The sequence below is a fragment of the Gnatocerus cornutus genome, chromosome 7, assembly GCF_029298725.1.
Source record: "Gnatocerus cornutus isolate USDA-ARS CGAHR chromosome 7, icGnaCorn1.1, whole genome shotgun sequence".
NCBI lineage: Eukaryota > Metazoa > Arthropoda > Insecta > Coleoptera > Tenebrionidae > Gnatocerus > Gnatocerus cornutus.
Genome location: NC_142239.1, coordinates 16,945,418 through 16,966,094, shown reverse-complemented (window position 1 = coordinate 16,966,094; position 20,677 = coordinate 16,945,418). Strand labels below are relative to the sequence as shown.

At 34.1% G+C, this 20,677-nt stretch overlaps 1 protein-coding gene across 1 annotated transcript; it reads left to right on the top strand.

The window, feature by feature from the left end:
- Positions 1-16,144: 16,144 nt before the first annotated feature.
- On the top strand, positions 16,145-20,415 carry LOC148171767 (uncharacterized). The gene is made up of 2 exons (XM_088040394.1): positions 16,145-17,147; positions 20,014-20,415. Exons 1-2 carry the CDS (start codon positions 16,360-16,362, stop codon positions 20,345-20,347), a joined length of 1,122 nt encoding a protein of 373 aa, XP_087896520.1. The 5' UTR covers positions 16,145-16,359; the 3' UTR covers positions 20,348-20,415.
- The last annotated feature ends 262 nt before the right edge of the window (positions 20,416-20,677 follow it).

The following is a 20,677-nucleotide window of genomic DNA, read 5'->3' as shown; positions in this document are numbered from 1 at the left end:
TACTTCCGTCAAATTACAAAATTTCAGAATTTTTAGAAATTTTTATAAACCAATAATATTCAAAATTTGGTTTTAATTCTGTACTCTTGTAATTCTAATGTTATTGCAGTAAAATTTGAACGAATTACTACTTCCAATACGTTCAATTATTATACCAAAATACAAAATTTTTGAACAAAGAGCAGCGATTTTAGAAATTTTTATTTTTAGACTAATCAAAATTTTCCAGTAGTTCTTGTTATATCTTATAACTATTGAAATTTTAATGTTGTGATAATAAAATTTGCACGGGATACTACTATTATTACACTTTTTTTAGTTCCGCAAAATTAAAAAATTTTAGAAGAAGAAACACAAATTCTAACTTTAAAGTAGACTAATGATATTTAAAATTTTGCATTAGAACGTTATAGCAGTGCAATTTGAACGACATACTACTTTTGACACGTTCATTAACTATACCAAAATACAAAATTTTAGAACAAGAAACAGCAATTTTAAAAATTTGTAATCTAAGCCTATCCAAAAATTTTTTGTAGTTTTCATAAGATCTTTGCAGGAGTTACTACTTTTATTACACTTATTAGCTCCGCCAAATTACAAAATTTTTGGATCCAAAACACAAATTTTAGAAGTTGTTGTTTTCAAAATAAACCAATAATATTAAAAATTTTGCATTTAATTTTGTAAATCTTGTCATGCAAACGTTGTAGCAGTGAAATTTGAACGACTTACTACTTTCAACACGTTCATTAATTGTACTAAACCACAAAAATTTAGAACAAGGAATAGCAATTTTAGAAATTTTTATTTGAAGCCAATCCAAAATTTTCCAGTACAGTTTCTATTAGATTTTCTATTACTTTTATTACACTTATTAATCCGCCAAATTACAAAATTTTCGGATTGAAAACCCAAATTTAAAAAATTTTTATTTTCAAAATGAACCAACATAATTCAAAATTTTGCATTTAATTCTGTAACTCTTGTAATTCAAACGTTATAGTAGTGAAATTTGAACGACTTACTACTTTCAACACGTTCATTAATTGTACTAAAACACAAAAATTTAGGACAAGGAAAAGCGATTTTAGAAATTTTTATTTGAAGCCTATTCAAAATTTTCCAGTACAGTTTCTATTACATTTCGTTACTTTTGTAATTTTAATGTCGTCACAATAAAATTTGCAGGAGTTACTACTTTTATTACACTTATTAACTCCGCCAAATTACAAAATTTTCGGATTGAAAACCCAAATTTAAAAAAAAATTATTTTCAAAATGAACCAACATAATACAAAATTTTGCATTTAATTCTGTAACTCTTGTAATTCAAACGTTATAGCAGTGAAATTTGAACGACTTACTACTTTCAACACGTTCATTAATTGTACTAAAACACACAAGGAACAGCGATTTTAGAAATTTTTATTTGAAGCCTATCCAAAATTTTCCAGTACAGTTTCTATTAGATTTCGTAACTTTTGTAATTTTAATGTCGTCACAATAAAATTTGCAGGAGTTACTACTTTTATTACACTTATTAACTCCGCCAAATTAGAAAATTTTCGGATTGAAAACCCAAATTTAAAAAATTTTTATTTTCAAAATGAACCAACATAATTCAAAATTTTGCATTTAATTCTGTAACTCTTGTAATTCAAACGTTATAGCAGTGAAATTTGAACGACTTACTACTTTCAACACGTTCATTAATTGTACTAAAACACAAAAATTTAGGACAAGGAACAGCGATTTTAGAAATTTTTATTTGAAGCCTATCCAAAATTTTCCAGTACAGTTTCTATTAGATTTCGTAACTTTTGTAATTTTAATGTCGTCACAATAAAATTTGCAGGAGTTACTACTTTTATTACACTTATTAACTCCGCCAAATTACAAAATTTTCGGATTGAAAACCCAAATTTAAAAAATTTTTATTTTCAAAATGAACCAACATAATTCAAAATTTTGCATTTAATTCTGTAACTCTTGTAATTCAAACGTTATAGCAGTGAAATTTGAACGACTTACTACTTTCAACACGTTCATTAATTGTACTAAAACACAAAAATTTAGGACAAGGAACAGCGATTTTAGAAATTTTTATTTGAAGCCTATCCAAAATTTTCCAGTACAGTTTCCATTAGATTTCGTAACTTTTGTAATTTTAATGTCGTCACAATGAAATTTGCAGGAGTTACTACTTTTATTACACTTATTAACTCCGCCAAATTACAAAATTTTCGGATTGAAAACCCAAATTTAAAAAATTTTTATTTTCAAAATGAACCAACATAATTCAAAATTTTGCATTTAATTCTGTAACTCTTGCAATTCAAACGTTATAGCAGTGAAATTTGAACGACTTACTACTTTCAACACGTTCATTAATTGTACTAAAACACAAAATTTTAGAACATGAAACAGCGATTTTAGACATTTTTATTTTAAGCCTATCCAAAAATATGTAGTAGTTTGTATTAGATCTCGTAACTTTTGCAATTTTAATGTTGTCACAAAAGAATTTACAGATGTTATTACTTTCATCACACTTATTAACGCCACCAAATTACAAAATTTTCGAACAAAAAACAACAAACTTGGAATTTTTTCATTGTATCTGGTAGCAAAAATTTTCAAATTTTTTTATTTAGATTCACAACTTTTGTAATTTCGACTTTTTAGCAATAAAATTTATACGACTTACAACTTTTGATGCACTTTTTAAAGCAACATATTGAAAAAACTTTTTTCAGTTCAAGTTTTCAGGATTTTTCTCGGAATTTAAAGCCCACTTGAAGTGGTAATTTTTCCAGGTGTGATTATGCTCTTGCATGGATTGTCTCTAGTGTTAACACCTACAAACTTGAGTACTATTCTTCTGTCACTCATCACCTGCTTCATGACTAATTCTTGAACAGCATGAACTTTTTCATCGGTTGTCATGTTAAGCGTAATCAACTGTCGCGGCATAAATTTGTGAAATTAAAACTCAGCACAGTTTGTTTTCATTGCCAAGCCGAATTTTCGAAAGAATCCCCTTGGGCACAATCTCCGAAGCGTGACCAAATTAAATTCGAGCCACTCGGTATATTTATCTGTGAAATTTATTACACGACTCGAGCGCATTTTATTTATTCATTTCAAATAATTTATCGATCGTTCATAACCAAAGAAAGTAAAGATCGTATCGACGAATCCGTGGGAGTGTATCAAATTACAAGAAACGAGAAAAACTCATTGGCCATCAATGAAATTATAGTGTTGGTTTTGTCAAGTTTTCGTCTTGCAATTGCGACAAGAACCATGGATGTGGGTGGTGGATCGGATGCTTTCGGGCTAATTCGTGAAGCTTTAGGGCAGGTGTGCGACCTGTGTATGACCTCTGACCTCTTCTCATCATTGCATTGCTGCTTTAGACACAATGCTGGATGTATGTTGCGTTCTTTGACTGGCTTGGATTGGAAAAGCGACCTAAAGTTTTCAGGACTTTCATAATGAGAACCTCGCAAACGCATAAATTACTCTGGAAATGTGAATAAGAGCTGAGCAATGTTAAAGGTGTTGCCAGTCGCCGCATCGTCGAGTGTGATACAATTTGTCAAGGTGACAACGCTTCTGTTCAAAGTCCTCCACTATTTATAATATTGTCAACGGAAATTATTTATTGCACCGATTTACATATTTCCAGGATAAATCCACCAACATCGCCCCGTGACTGAAAGCTTTCAGATCTCAACTATTTGTTACTTTTATGAGACAACCTCTCCACAAATTTGATTTATTCTTACAGATAATTACTTACTTTTACATGATAATAAAAATCTATTACCTATTCTCCGAGCTTCGAGTTGAAAGAGCTAAAACACTCGTGATTAACTTGATTTATGGAATTTTTGCAACGAAACGAGGCGTTGTTGGTTAATAAGAAAGTGCAAATTGAAGGTTATTTAGAATAATTTCAAGCCATAACAATAAATAATTATAATGAAAATGATCAATCTTTGTCAGTTGGATTTCTGTGGCGAAAACTGGTTTCCGGGTATGTCCGAACTGTGTTTTTACATTTTTCGGATTTTTATGGACGTCTTCTGATAGCGATGACAGCTCACCGATTTCTGGTTTTCGCCAAAAATAAGTGTGTTTAATCACTGGAAGAATGTCGAAACAATAAGACAGTTAGGGGGGCACTTTTAAGGTCAAAAACCAGAAAGAAATTTTCGGCGTTTATCGCTCCAACCCCTTCAAACTGAACGTCCGAAACGCGAAGGGCGCCGAGAACGTGCCGGAATTTCGTCTGTTTTTTTCTTCTGCATTCCCGAAACGCCATCGATGCCGACACGACCTACCTTACCAACATGGTCCGTGCTTGACCCAACCTGCCCAATCTATCGATATTATACACCTAATAATCATCGTATTTCCCATTGTTTGCCATTAACGTACCATTTGGTCCGAAACTTCAGTCCCACAGTTCCAATAAAGCCGCGGCGGTATTTTACCGGTGCTTTCCACAAGCCTTCGCGAGCACTTCTTCATCACAGTGGAAGAGTTACATGTTTGTTACCACGTGTTTTGAAACGTGTAATTATCCCGGACCCAAAGGCTCTTTTCGGATTTGTTCTCACGCTTAAACTCACAGAATTAGTCATATGGTTGCTAACCCAGATAGTCAGTGCGGATTGCTGGTTCTTCGCATTAAAGCCACTTAAATGTAATTATTTATGAATCCGGCTCTGGGAACAAATCGATTTTTAGGGTATCGCAGATTCATGTGTGCTAGTGAAAGTAGCATTAGATAATTACGATGTCTAGATAAGTGGTATTTAAAACGATTAATCAAGAAGCTTTGGATTAATTAATTGGAGACTTGGTGCCACTATTAGAGTCAGATCAGACGCTAATTGGATCGCATTGTCCATATAATTAAATCAATCCGATAATTAAATCAATTATTGTTGTGGAAGTGGCATTTACAACGTTACTGCTGTGTTATTAGAAGGCCGTCTTGCTGCGGGGCTCAGAATCAACTTCTGCAAACAAATTAATTAGGACATTATGCAAGAAAAAGTCTTTTTTGGACCGAATTTTCCACGAAATTCCATCAAGATTCGCGTGATTAATAGTAACCTAGGCCATGATCGCATCCGACCACACCTAATCAATCTCTGACGTCATTCTTTGATCCTCATCATTCAAAGATTAGACACGGATTAGAGTAAAACCTTTCCAATTCAGCCACCTGTCGACAACATTCCACATTATTAAAAACAGCCACAAGAAAAGTGTCTCTGATGTTTTAACATCTACATCAGAGGGTGTCATAACATCGTGTTCCGCTTATCTATAATCCAAAGAGGGTTATAACGTGTTTCTGGAATGTTAAAATTCTATGGTTGTTGCTTAATTTACTTTTAAGTCTATTAAAAAGATGTATACCTCCAATACAACAATTTATAACTTTTAATAATTTTCACGTGGCCACGGGCTGGAAATATTTCATTTCTCTTAAGAAAACAAATAGCTCCAATCAATCGAATTTCAAAAGAAATAAATTTCAGAAGAAAACTCCTAATTTAAAACCGTTTTCTGCACTGTCACGTCTCTTACACTTTCCAGTGAGCTATTATTATTGTAAACTATTAATGTTATCCAGTCCCGGCCTCCATATATTACCAACCGCCCGAGGGCCGACGGGAACCCCCGCTGAGAGTTCCCAATGACCAGACCCTCACAAATACTCATTTCATTTTTTTTTTCAATAATAAAAAGATCAGGTACGCGCCGCAATCAAATCACCTACCTCTTTTAAAACAAATGAACGATTTTTCAAAAAAATTACTTCTTTGTTGAAAAGCACAGATGACGGGCTCGATTTTTTAACGGATGATGCTCTTGTAATATATATTAAAGAGGGCCCATGGGCTATTATCTGTCAGTTCGATGAGTGAAAATCGTTTTGGGTCCCCTATGTAATTAACCGGTGGCTCGAGAACGCCCGAGCAAAAAAATTTAATGAATTTTGGATGTTTTTGAGGACGGAGGTAATTAACGATTCGGTTTCGGTGACTGGACTTGTCGTCGGAATAAAATGCGCTCGGGTGGTATAAATTATTAGGTGGAGCTATTGGAAATGACAAATTTAGGAGGCGCAAAAAAACGATTTGGAACAACAAACAACAATATCATAAAAATTGTTTTTGGTTTAGAAATACCAACATCACTGCAGTGGAAGCATAATCGGACACGAAAGTTCAGCTTTCGACGGATTAACCAAAAATCCCGATTATAAATACATATGTTAGGTATCTAAATTAATTGTGTAAATTAAATCCCCAATGTATACAGAGTGTTATGTAAGTAAAGCACTAAACTGTAACAGCAGTGTTATGAATCAATGAATGAATAGAAGAACATAAAAGAGTTGGTGCTTTACTTACATAACATCTTGTAACAAGTGTTTATAAATGTTTCTAGCATCAAGGGTGGCTATGAAATGTTATAGAAGTTTGCCGCTCATTACAAATGTGAGTTTCAATTTTTCAACTGACATTTGCAGTTAACCTCAAACATGAAGTAAAGTAAGTTTTGAGAAATAAACTGTGTTAGTTGTGGTTTAAAATCTGAAAATGAAAAACTTGGACACAAAATCGTAATTATATTCACTATGAAAACAAAGCGACAAAATAGTGCATGACAGGAATTCCAGAGCTACCTTTGATGCTAGAAACATTTATAAACACCTTGTATAAACGTAAATATTTGACCAGTGACAGCCAAAATAAAGTAATAAGCTTTTGAAGGACATTTCATAATCTATACCTACTCCAGGTCAAAAATTAAACTTTTGAACTACTAATGGAACGCTATCATAACTACCTGAATAATTATTAACCTACAAGAGGGAATCTGTGCCTACAATGTAAAGGTGTTTTGATGATTGCCCATGCATTTAAAAGTAAAAGAAAATAAGCAAACTACTGTGTAATTAATCTTCAACTGTACGCATGCAATAATGTCATTTTATTCTTTTATTTTATTATTGGCATTGTTAAGCCTATCATTATGCCTATTTTGATAGCCTGTTTTACAAGTTCAGTTTTTGAAAAAATGCGGTCTAAGACTTGACTACTTTATTTTGTCCGCCACTGCATTTTCATACAAAGTATTTTTGAATTTGATTTTTTTTCCAGTTTTCTCAAACCTTCACATTAAATTCGTCTTAATGGATTGTGGTTGGTGGCGTTTAGTAGATGAGAGCCATTCTTTTAGGATCCAATGTTAATGCGGCATTATCAAAAACTTGAATAAAAAAAGTAAAATTTTAAATTTTTCATTAGAAATTGCGAAGTTGGTAATACTGAAAGTTGCAAAGCTGTCACCACATTGTGCAAACTAACCTTACTTTTTAAATTTACTTGTGTGTGGATAGTGCTAAAGGTAAACACAGACAAATTGCTTTGGAAAGAAATCTTTGCAGTGAAAAGGTTAGTTTAGGCATAAAGCGACGTTACACAGTAACAGTACTTTATTTCGCAGTCCCACACTTCGAAATTTCGAGCGGAAAATTTAAAATTTTAAATTTTTAACTTCATATTTTTACTAATGCTAATGTAATAATATAGAATTCTAAAAATTGCTCTCAGAATAAGAATTATCTAGAGCACAATCCGCCATTAACCAAAATTAATTTAAACGTTCGGCAGAGCGGGAAAATTGTAATTTGGAACACAAGGCCGGAAAATGCTCTTTTGGAAGACTGAGTTCAATTGCGAAGACGAGGCGGGTCGAGTCGCAACAACACGAAGACTTCCAAAAGCATTTTCCGTCGTGTGATTCACACTACTTTTTAGGTCAACAAAATTTTAAGAATCAAAAAAAAATCTGACCTATTGACTTTTACTCTTTAAGGTTGCTCTCGTAGTAACTATTTTGGAAATAAAACATTCTAACCTCGTTTAAAATACTTCGGCACACTCCTGTGTCAATTGACGACAGTGCAATACCAACCGCTAAACAAAAAAAAATGTCTAGTTTTTTTTTGAGGGGAAACCCAAACGCTGTTGTTCGACCTATTTATAGTTTTATCTCCAAAAACATTAAAAAAGGACGGGGACCTAAAAAATAAATTAAAATACGTACATTACTGTATAATCCGACTCTGAATCTTCAAGATTTCAAAAATGTCTCAATTTGAATTAAAATGCTGATATTGGAGCAAAGCCCTAAAAAAGCAATTTAGTTTCCCATCTTTTGTGGGTTCCATAAATCCGTTTTTAAGTGCGGATGATTCGGTTAAAAGCTTCTTTGTTCGTTCCCAAAATTCATTTATAACTTTGAACCTGTGTCGAAGCAGAGGCCCCCCGGTGTTACGTAAACTTGACATCTTTTGGAAAACGCCGCCGTATTTATCTATTCGTCGAGTAAACCGCATGATTTGTGCAATAATCAAAGTAGGTAGTCAAAAATTTATGGTGTTTGTTTAAATCCGCCTGCCATTAAATATTCAGCTACAAAAGCGTCCGTATAATAACATATATAAAGTTATACAAAGCGGATTAACATAAAAAAATAATAACGATCATAAGAGACGAAGAAAGCCCCGGACCATAAATAATACACATTTCATTAAACGTGTCATTTTAACAAAGTAGTCCTTTTGTGTCTTTTCTTTGGCCGCATTTCATCTCCAACAGGTTCCCACAAGATTTTTGTTTGAATTTTGTAAATCGGCAAGCTAAACACTCGACTTTTTCGAATTTATTTCAACACCTGTCGCGATTCGGGGCCCACGATTTTTATTATTTTTGGACCCGTTAAGTTGGCTTTAATGATATCGATGTGTCATTTTTCCGAAGGAGCGGCTGTCAGAGCCTACTTGACCGTGACTAGGCTAATGGTGTTGAACGGCATTGTCCTCTTCTTTCAAAGTTAAATGCCGCTTTAGAGCGACACAATAACCCATTGTGTTGCCACTATACCATCCTATAACACATTCCCTTTTCGTGCCAGCTATTTCGATTATTTTCCTTTTAATACAAATAAAACGCTATGAATATTAAACGATTTCTGAAATATTCGACAAGTTGCTTAATTAAAAACAAAGCAAAAACTACCTACACAGAAGTGAAAATTTATTTAAACGGTTTAGTCCCTTTCCGTCTCTCTCTTGCGCCCGTGGGCTCCCCTCAAAATCGGGACTTTTTATTGCCGAATTAACATTTGAATTACATTCGGAACATAATTTACTCCGCTTAATGATACATTTTTGAAAATTTTATTGGTTTCTACGTTCAGGCGCCTCGACTAGTGTTTGAGGTTTTATTTCGCCGGTGAAGCGAGCACAAAATCAAAAAATACAGTTACTTTTAATCTCTTTTTGAGGCGACAGCGCAATATAAACCACGAAGGGTGCAAAAATTAGTACCTAATTAAAAAAGTTTTTTCATTTTTATTTAAAACCTTTATACTCGGATTTATGAACTGTAATTTTTAGGTAGTTAATAATCATGCCTATTTTGGTTGGAGTGCCAAATTATTTTATGGCAGACCTATTTATAGCACTCAGAACTGATCTAGTGGCGATTTTTCAGTTCTACAAAAAAGAAATGCCAAATTTGTAATTTTTGTCCAATAAATTTGAATTTTGTTAGAGTTAATAATCATGTTAGGGTTGAGAAGTGTCCCAATTTTATAATTGTGTACTGTCAGATGTCAAAGTTACGGCACTAAAATGATGTGGAGAAACTGTTTACTGTAATCAAAATTCGATCATTGTAAAATTAAAAGCTGTAATTTTAGTTCTATGTTTTTGAGATTTAAGACACTTTACAAACATGTTAAACTTGGTACGTGTGCTAAATTTTATGACAATCAGCCTTCAGATCTTAAATTTAAGTCATTCTAAGTATTCTAAATATTTTTTTTTATTTTAATTTAACATCAAACATTGTAAAATCAGTATATTAATATTTATAATTTTGAATTTTGGCGTACTTAATAATTATGTTAAAGTTAGTCGGAGTGCAAGATTATTTTATTGCAGACTTATAGATGCCCAATTTATGGCATCCAGAACTGAGTGCCAAGTTTTTGGTTTTATAAAATATCAATGCCAAATCTGTATTTTTTTTAACGAAAAATTTGAATTTTGGTGAAGGTAATAATCATAATCTAAATATTTTTTTATTTACATTTAAAATCTAGCAGTGAAAATCTGTATTTTATAACTTATAAATTTGAATTGAATTTAAATTGAGTCATGTTAAAATCAGTCGAAGTGCCAGATTATTTTATTACAGACCCATAGATGTCCGATTTATGGGTACTTAGAACTGATGGAGGGCAGATTTTTCAGTCCTACAAAATTTAAGCGAGGCAAAATCTGGAATTCTAGAGTGATTAATTTGAATTTTGCTGGAGTTAATAACCATGTTAAGGTTAACAAGTACATATACCAAATTTTATGATTGTGTACCGTCGGATGCCAAAGTTGCGGCACTAGAATGAAGTAGAAGAATTTTTTTATTGCCACCAAAATTCAATATTTTGTATATAAAATTATAACTGCGATTTTGGTTTAATAGTTTTAAGATTTAGGACATTTATTACACATGACTTCGTAAACTGGGTACGTGTGCCAAATTTTATGACAATCAGCCTCCAGGTCTTAAATTTATGCTCTTCTGAATAATTTAAATATATTTTTTTTATTTTTATTAACAGTGTAAAATCTTTATTTTAAAAATTATAACAATGAATTTTGGCGTACTTAATAATTATTCCAAATTTAGCTGGAGTGCTAAATTATTTAATTGCAGATCCCTAGATGTCCGACTTATAGCACTCAGAACTGACGAAGTAGGAATTTTTCGGTTCTATAAAATATCAAGTACTCCACAATCTGTAATTTTCAACCAATAAATTTGAATTTTGGTGGAAGTAATAATCATGTTATGGTCTAGACATGTGTCAAATTTCATAATTATGCACTTTTTGAAGCCAAAGTTACGACACTAGAATGATGTAGAGGAACTTTTTACTGCTACCAAAATTCATTCATTTTGAAATGAATAGCTATAATTTTTGATCTAAAGTTTTGATGTTTAGAGAACTTAAAAATTATGTTAAACTTGAAACTTGTGCCAATTTTACTAATTTTTGTGGTGTAAATCTCCAGGTCTTAAATTCATGGCACACATTTGAAGTTGTTTTAGAAATTTTGGCATGCATTCTTGAGATTTGGCACAATTTTCCAACTTAAAAGAATGTCCATTGTTGTGGTTTCTTTCGGTTTCAAATTTTTTCGATTGTTCCTCCGAGCTCCCGGCCACATCATTTTCACGCAAATCATCCAATTTCCTCGCTCACTCACCGAAACCCATCAGATTAATTGCAGATCGAGGCAGGCAGCGACGTTGGCCCCCTGCAATGGGGTCGATTGGTACAAACGAGACCCAGTGGGGCTGCGGCCGGTAGCCCCAAGCCTAACCCCATCACTCTCTCAATGTTTCGTAATGAATTGCTCAATTACAAGAGTGCGCGCCACCGCAGAGATCTCATTATCTCCTATGAACAAGATCATACTCAGCAACGGTTTTAACACCGCAACACGCAATTACCAAGAAGTAGATCTAGGAAGACAAGGATGCACTAAAATGTGTGAAGATGGTCGAGACACGGACGAGAACTATTTTATTTCATATCAATAGTTCGTTCCGGAGCGAATGGGTAAATGAGGTTTTGAAATAATGGGATTGGGAGATTCGCGTCGGATGGTAATGGTGAAATTTGGCGCTAGTTTAAAGTGCCAGAAAAGTAGTATGTAAAGTCACGTTCGCCATTTGTTGTAATTAACCCATAAAGCGTCTGAATCCTCACGATAAAAATCGTCCATAAAATTTTATTGAGCGATACGGTTCCTGCGAAGCAGCTCGCGAACTGCAGGAAAGGTGTCATGATGTGTGTACGACGTGTCCGTGTGTAAATATTTCGCGTTATAAAATCAAATCATGTATAGAGATGTCCATACGTTTGCATGTTAAGAAGCAATAGCATGTGTAAAATAGCGAGTATATGACAAATGTGGCGGTCGTTAACTGGCGATATCGTGTTTAGGCATGCTGTAGTCGAGGCATTCTTGTAATTTTTATTCGCAATCTTCGCTTTTCTTTTATGCCTTGTATAGATGGCGTTATTTACGCGAGGCTACCGACACAAAGAAAAAAAAACATCCGATTCACCACCAAATCCCAACCAGACAACAAATGATGAACGTCGTTACGTGGAAAAAATGTAGATCTTTATCGTCAAAATCGATGATCGGAAATATGAATTCCTTGATGGTAGCGCGCAGGAGGAGGCCACCACGACTCGGACCATCATGTCATTGTGATGGTCAGAAAAGTCGGGATTCACGATATGATAAATAATTAAAATTTACGGACAAGAGACGGGAGAGAAATCCTTGATTTTAATTAACTTATTAATTAATCATTACGGAAATGACGATTTCACCTTAAATAGCCGCTCCTTGCGGGGAGTCTTCTCGGGTGCTCCCCGTGAAGCGTTGACACACCCCGCCATCAACCAGACAACATTTAAAACGAATTCCACTGTCGTTTCTCATATTTACGACGGACGAATGAATAAATTGCTTTTTACGTCCAACACCGACTTCCAAATTATTCACCCCCAACCACCCCTCTCACTAAACCCCAAACGCAATTTTCAATGAGATGTTGGCAACACTCAACGTCAAAGAGCGAAATTGTCATCTCCAGTGTCAAATTGTTTATAATCTTCAGGTTCTTCGGGATTCTTTGACTCTTGAATTTTAGACCATTCTTGAGAATTCTTAAAGTTTCTAAGGACACTGAAATATTCGACAATTCTATGGAAATTTAATAGTAGAATTTCTTAAAAAGTTCTTGGAAAGCAGTTTGTAAACAGTTTTTTGCATTGAGATGTCAGCAGGACCATTTAAATTTATGTCATACGAAATGTCATTGAAATAGAACAAAATGTCATCTCTAGTGTCAAATTTAAATGTGACAAGTGCTACCAAATTAAGTTACGAAAAAAAATAAAAACTTTTGAGAAATTCAGCATTTTTACGAAATTTATAGGATTCGAAAAGGTAACTAAAAATTCTTTGGGAGTCTTTGGGATATTCTAAAGGTTATTAGCACTTTTTAAGATGGTTGAGGATTGTTAAGAATTATTCATAATTCTCTAGGACTCTTGAATTTTGAAGCATTCTTGAAGATTCTTAAAGTTGCTAAGTATACCGAAACATTCGACAATTCTATAAGAATTTAATAGTAGAATTTCTTAGAAAGTTTTTAGAAAGCATTAGAAAATTGAAGATTTCGGGATCCGTTGAGAATTTTAGACTTGTTTTATTTTGAGGGATTTTGTAAACTGTATTTTTGCAATGGCATGTTGGCCACACTGAATGTCAGCAGCACCATTTGAGTTCATGTCATACGAAATGTCATTGAAATACAGCGAAATGTCATCTCTAGTGTCAAATTTAAATGTTTTTTCAGTGCTACCAAATTAGATTACGAAAGATGAAAACTTTTGAGAAATTTAGCATTTTTACGAAATTTATAGAATTCGAAAAGGTAACTAAAAATTCCTTGGGTTTAAATAAATTAAATTAAATTCCTTAAAATGGTTTAGGATTGTTAAGAATTATTCATAATCCTTCAGGATGTATTGGATTCCTCAGGTTCTTCGGGATTCTTTAGGACTCTTGAGTTTTGGCCAATTCTTGAAAATTCTTGAAGTTTCTAAGGACACTGAAATTGACAATTTTATGGAAATTATAAAAGTAGAATTTCTTAGAAAGTTCATAGAAAGCATTAAAAAATTGAAGATTTTGAGGTTTGTTAAGATTTTTCGACTTGTTCTAATTTTTCAATGAGATGTTGGTAACACTGAATGTCAGTAGAACAATTTAAGTTCTTGTCATACAAAATGTCATTCAAATAGAACAGAATGTCATCTCTAGTGTCAAATTTAAATGTTTTTTCAGTGTTGCAAAATTAAATTTCGGAGCAAGATGAAAACTTTTCAGGAAATTTGTAGGATTCGACAGAATAATCAAAAATTCTTTGGAATATTCTAAGCCTTATTAGGATTCAGACTCGATAAGACTCCATAAAATTGTTCAGAATTGTTCGAAATTCCCCATAATTTTTAAGAATATTTTAGCATTCATTGGATTCGTCAGGTTCTTCAGGATATATTAGGACTCTTGAGAATTCCTTTATTTAGTGAATTCTTAGAAAGTCCTTAGAAAGCATTAGAAAATTAAGTATTTTCGGATCCGACCTTTGTAGAAATTTCCAATTTTATTTAGTTGGTGAAATTAGATTTAAAACGTTGAATGAAGTGTGTGCATATTTCGTCGGCGCAATCGGTTTCAATCCTCCGCCTATAAATAATGAACTGTTCCAGAGACCTTCTTCTGGTTCTCATTTCGGACAATCGCAAGCGTTTTCCTCCTCCAAGTCTCCACCACCCATGGCTCGCAGCATGTGGCGCTGCCGTTGCTTAATTCTGTTAAAAAGAGCATCTGCGAAGGGTGCTATACTTTATACCAAAGAGTGCGGCAAGAAATAAATCACTAGTACGCGACCTCTAATGAAAAATGTACTTCAGTGTAAGTTTCACGGGCACACCACCTGCTAGCAGGGTAATAAGGTCTGCAGGAGGCCTCCCCGACTTCGCTACCAACATCCATCAATAACGATTACTAAATATTAATGTACCAAACAGAAAAACAATAGTCATGAAAAGTCCGAATTTTACCACCACCGGATGTCTGGTTCTTCGGGGGTAAATATCTAAACAAATAAGAGATTTTGACACCTGGGTCTCAAGGGGTTCGCTAAACCTCAAATATTATGATAATGATAGTGTGCGAAAAAACCCGCTGTTTGCCAAACAGTCTTTGTTTCACTAAGTGACAGGAAGTGTTATTAAATATTGACATTTTAAAAGTCGTCTTTAAGAGACCGCACGAAGGCTATCTTATAACTCTTGGAATAATTGGACAAGGGACTATGCAAAACGGTCAGCACCAAATAAACCCGTGAAGATATAGCGCGAAAAACAAGCAGATGACACAAACAAGTTCCCAAAATGAAAAACCAGAGGGTTCTCGCCCTTTTCTTCTTTAATATCTCATATTTATTTCTTCACATTCCGGTACGCTCACGCACATAACTCGAGACCAGCATGAACCAACTTAACACATTCAATTGTCAACACCACTCATCAAGGGGTGCCGTGATTTAAGTATACTTGTTACAAAGACACGTGCGACGCGAACCATCAAATTTTGCAGCATCTTTCTTGGAAGTTACGCTTTGCTTTAATTGTCGTAAGCATCGGATCTTTGTCGTTTTTATTCTGCGAGGTGAAGGCTATCTTCATAAAGTATCTCCCACGACGTGAAGATAAACGGAGTGGCCCATAAAATCGCAAAGGATGACTGAATTAATGTAAATCCGCGAAGCCTAATAAAGTGACCGATAAATGTCCGTCATATCGCGACAATAAATCAATTTCATGACTTCCAGAAACTGTAAAAAAAGAAGATGCTTCGAGGAAGAGTCAGCGTGACACGAGACGATGCTCGAGGTTCAAAGAAACAAACGTTAATTGTTTTTTCATTCTTCCTCACAGTCTGCGTTCTTTCATGACAACTATTTTGAAAAAAACTTTGGCTTCAACAAGTCTAATTTGTCTAATTTTGACTAAGCTACAATAGGGTTGAATTAAATTAGACTCACTATTTAGATCAATTTGTTTAAAACCAAATTATAGGTACTTATTTAAGGGAAATTTGGATAGTTTGAGAACTGAGAATTGAGTTTGAGTCTAAATAGTCTAAATCTCATGTAAGCAAGCTCGAAATCGTAGCAAATCGCAATAAAATCGGTTTTAACAAGACAAAATTTTCCGATTTTTGGCTTTGTCATTTTATTCGCATTGAGCTGTGCGGTATTTTCCTATGATGACCCCAGACCTCTGAAATTCCACCTTTTCCTCGTTTTCCGTTGGCGAAGACCTTTGTGACCCAACGAAAAGATCCTCGTTGTCTCGTCCGCCGCATCCGTCTTCTTCCGTCAGCTCGTTACCAGATGGCGCACACGTAAGAACAACTGACTGGCCCGTTCCGATCTTTCTGCTTAGTCGTTTGTCTACTGCTTAAGCCAAAGTGCGCGCGCGTGTTTCGGAAACATCGATGCTACAACAAGCGACGAACCCGTAAAATGAGAAAATTGTGATATGTGCCCATTCTGGACGCCAGCCCAGTGACGGGAACCCATCTCCACCATAATGCAAACATCCACCGAACCCAACGTTTTACCCACAACGTGCGACGGCGGCGCAGAGATGTCACCTAAACCGGCCGAAATCAACACGACGATGCAATTTAACCTCGCCACGGCGATGCTGCAGGAGAATTTCCTGCAACGATCGATCCAGAACGTGGCGTTGTCTCTCCAGAATGCGATGATGAACTCTTTGCAGCAAGCGGCGTTGTTACCCGCCAACTCGGCGGCGGCGGCGGCGTTGAATCTGCAAGCGTTGGAGTCTTATTTGACTCTCCAGCAGCTGACGACGGTCTCCGCGAATGTTAACAACAATTCAGGGAGGATAGATATTCTGAAAATCGCCGCGAACACGGCGAAGATAGCCGAGGAGCCCGTCGCCGAGGAGGCGGCTAGCAACACGAGTCTCACCGAAGACGTGGATCTCGCTGAAGAAGTCGAGGAGGATTTGGCTTTGTTGGATAACGATGACGCTCTTAATAACTTTTCGGTGTCCACGTCGCCGGTGGATACGAGTTATCCCAGTTTGATCATGAATTCGATTTATCAGAATGGGCTGGGGACCACCACTACGGCGACGGCGGTCACGGCTACGGCTTCTAGTACCGTTGCGGGGAGGCAGAAGGGGTCAGCGAGGCCCAAGAAACAGTTTATATGCAAGTTTTGTAGCAGACAGTTTACCAAAAGCTATAATTTGTTGATACATGAACGCACCCACACCGATGAAAGACCCTATTCTTGCGACATCTGCGGGAAGGCATTCCGAAGACAGGATCACCTCAGGGACCATAGGTAATTATTACGTTGCGATGTAGAAAGAGGCGAAAACAATCCTCCATCTACCTTCTTTTTGGGGCAATGGTAAAAATAGAAACCAGAAAATTTCCATGTTTTGCCGTCTTGGCTCTCTTTTCCACCTCGTTACGGCCCCCCCATGCCTCCTCAAAGTCGTAAAGCCCCAGACAAACAAATTTCGGAACGATTTGATCTTCGCACCTGATTATTTTCGAAGGTTCCCATGGCGAACAACAGATAATAATTTTATTACGTGTCGAAGAACCAGAACAAGTTCGCTTAACATCCGACGGCTAGCTATAAAAGATTTTGTCCTTCGTTCTTTTCATGATTTATAAAAGACCTTTTGATATTTCCTTCGATCATTATTAATCTCATCGCGTGGGTTCTAACTATTATGTTGGATATGAAATTTCATAATATGGACTTTTCACGGATTAACGAGTCAGGGACGGTTTATTGCTCTCGAAAATTACTGCAATTAACGAATTAGTGGTTAGAAACTACAAAGCAGCACGTCAATATTAAATCAGAATGATAAGGCTTAATTGTCGGATTTAAACTAATTCCAGCAACGATAAAACGGTATTAAGGATAAATTATTTACATTATTGTGTAAGCAGGATTGTGGCAGAAACTGCAAACTAATTTAAGCCGCGCGGATTATCACAGAAAAGATAAAAGTAATTGGTTTGACAGGTGTTCTATATTAATTGGGATTCGGAGGGATATCCAAATAATTTTTTGCGCAGATACATTTGCTTAGATGACTTTCAAATTTAGATCAATTTGCGAGCTCTAATAATCAAGTTTTATTTTACATCTATGTAAACTTATGTGAATGCAAAAATTCAGTACCTACGATTTTATATTTTAGAAATTTTTAATTAGTAATTTCTAAAAAATCTGCTCTTTGCTTTAAAATTTCAAAATTTGGCAAAGTTAATAAACTTGTTGAATGTCGTATTGCTTCCAAATTTCATCTTTATATTCCTAAAATTAATGAAATTGCGGAATTTAATCTAGAATATTGCAAATGTTTAGACCATGCTGCAAATAACAATTTCTAAAATTTGTGATTTTTGTTTTAAAATTTAGAAATTTTGAAGAGTTAATGAGCATATCGAAGGTAGTATTGTCTCCAAATTTGATTTTTATATTTTTGAAATTAGCGAAATTAGGAAATTTAATTCACAATTTTGAAAATTTTTAGCTCGTCTCGAAAATAAAAAAAATTTAAAATTTTTGTTTCTTTTTCGAAAATTTTGAAATTTGATAGTCAATGAGCAAGTCAAAAGTAGTAAGGTCTCGAAATTTCATTTTTTAATTCTTGAAAAGAGCAAAATTAGGAAAATTAATCCAAAATTTTGAAAATGTTTAGCTTGTCTTGTTTCTTGTTTTAAAATTTCGAAATTTGGCAGAGTTAATGAGCAAGTCAAAGGTAGTAAGAACTCCAAATTTCATTCTTAAATCACTGAAATTAGCAAAATTAGGAAATTTAATCCATAATTTTGCAAATTTTTAGTTCATTCTGTAAAAATTTCTAAAATGTTTGTTTCTTGTTCTAAAATTTCGAAATTTGGCAGAGTTAATGATCATGTCAAAGGTAGTATTGCCTCCAAATTACATTCTTATTTTCTTAAAATTAGCAAAATTAGGAAATTTAATTTATAATATCACAAGATTTTAGTTTATGCTGTAAATAAAAATGTCTAAAATTTCTGTTTTTTGTTCTAAAATTTTGCAATTTAGCAGAATTAATAACTAAGCTTAAAGTGGTATTACCATCAAATTTCATTCTTATATTCTTAAAATTAACAAAATTAATGAATTTGATCCATATAATTAAAAATTTTTAGTTTGTCCTATTAATAAAAATTTCTAAAATGTTTGTTTCTTTTTCTAAAATATTGAAATTTGGGCATAATAAATAAAGATGTCGAAAGTAGTATTGCCTTTAAGTTTCAATAAAATATTTTTAAAATTGAGAAAATTAGGAAATTAAAATCAATAAAAATTAAAATAAATTGGCTTTAAAAATAAACACTAAAATTTCTTTTTTACAAATATTAAAATTTGGAAGAGTTAATAAAGCAGTATGGCCTCCAAATTTTATTCAGATATTCTTAAAATTAACGAAATTAGAAAATTTAATTTTTATTGCAAATTTTTAGTTAGTCTTGAAAATACAGATTTTTAAAACCTTTCTTGCTCTAAAATTTTAAAATTTGGCAGAGGTAATAAGTATATCGAAAGCAGTATTGCTTCGAAATTTTATTCTTATATCCTTAAAATTATCAAAATTAGGAAATTTAATCTATTATTGGGAATTTTTGGTTCGTCCTGAATATAAAAATGTCTAGCAATTCTGTTAATTGTTCTAAAATTTTGAAATTTATTAAAGTTAATAAGTAAATTGAAAGTAGTATTTCCCCCAAATTTTATTCTTATATTCTTAAAATTAACGAAATTGGAAAATTTAATTTAAAATATTGGAAATTTTTGGTTCGTTCTGAATATAATTTTTTTTTAATTTCTGTTTCTTGTTCTAAATCTTCAAAATTTCATAAAGTTAATAAGAAAATCGAAAGTAGTATTGTCTCCAAAATCAACGTCACTTTGGCTTGTTGAGCTTTCCCTCGATCAAATTTGTGGCCTCCGGTGAACAAAAGGTGAGCTAGTTGACAGCTCATCTTTTACAGAGTCATCAAATATCGGCAAGTTATAAATGTCTATGGTTTTCCCCGTTTAACTCTTCTTTTTATCTGTTGCTCTGCAATAACTTTCACCAATGATTACGCAAGTAGTTTGTGGTTAGTCGTAAAAGTATCACGACCTCTCTGATGTTAATTTCTTGTTGTAGGTACATCCACAGTAAAGAAAAACCCTTCAAATGCACGGAATGTGGTAAAGGCTTCTGTCAATCCCGGACTTTGGCAGTACATAAAATTCTTCACATGGAAGAGTCTCCTCACAAGTGTCCAGTGTGTAGCAGATCCTTCAACCAACGATCGAATCTCAAAACGCATTTACTCACCCATACTGATATAAAGCCTTACAATTGTTCAGCTTGTGGGAAAGTGTTCCGAAGAAACTGTGATTTGAGAAGGCATAGTTTGACCCATAATCTTGGAAGTTCGTCGACAAGCACTCAGAATTTCAGTATAGACTCTATAATGAGCAAGGACAAAAAGTGACTAGTTGTTGAATTTGTTGTAAATATTCTGTAAATGAATTTAGCTTGTAATAAAATTCTTGATAAATATCTTCCGAAATTTGTCCAAGAAATAAATAAGATACCGGATATCGTACCAGAGAGTCTACAAGGCTCTCGTCACTTAATTTCCATAATATATCGCAAAGCCATTCTATAAATCTCGACAATGTGAAATACACGTCGCTATAAAATATGCCTCTGAAAGCGTATGATATTTCCTACGCCAAACAGGACCGTATAAAGCGGGATCTGGCCACAATTTATTGGCTGTGTTTGTACTTTGCACAAATAATTTATATGGACGCATTGG

Excerpts from the sequence above, each read along its gene's own strand:
- LOC148171767 (XM_088040394.1), top strand. The coding sequence starts at position 16,360 with ATGCAAACATCCACCGAACCCAACGTTTTACCCACAACGTGCGACGGC. Across the intron at positions 17,148-20,013 it reads GATCACCTCAGGGACCATAG|GTACATCCACAGTAAAGAAA; the intron begins GTAATTATTACG and ends TTCTTGTTGTAG.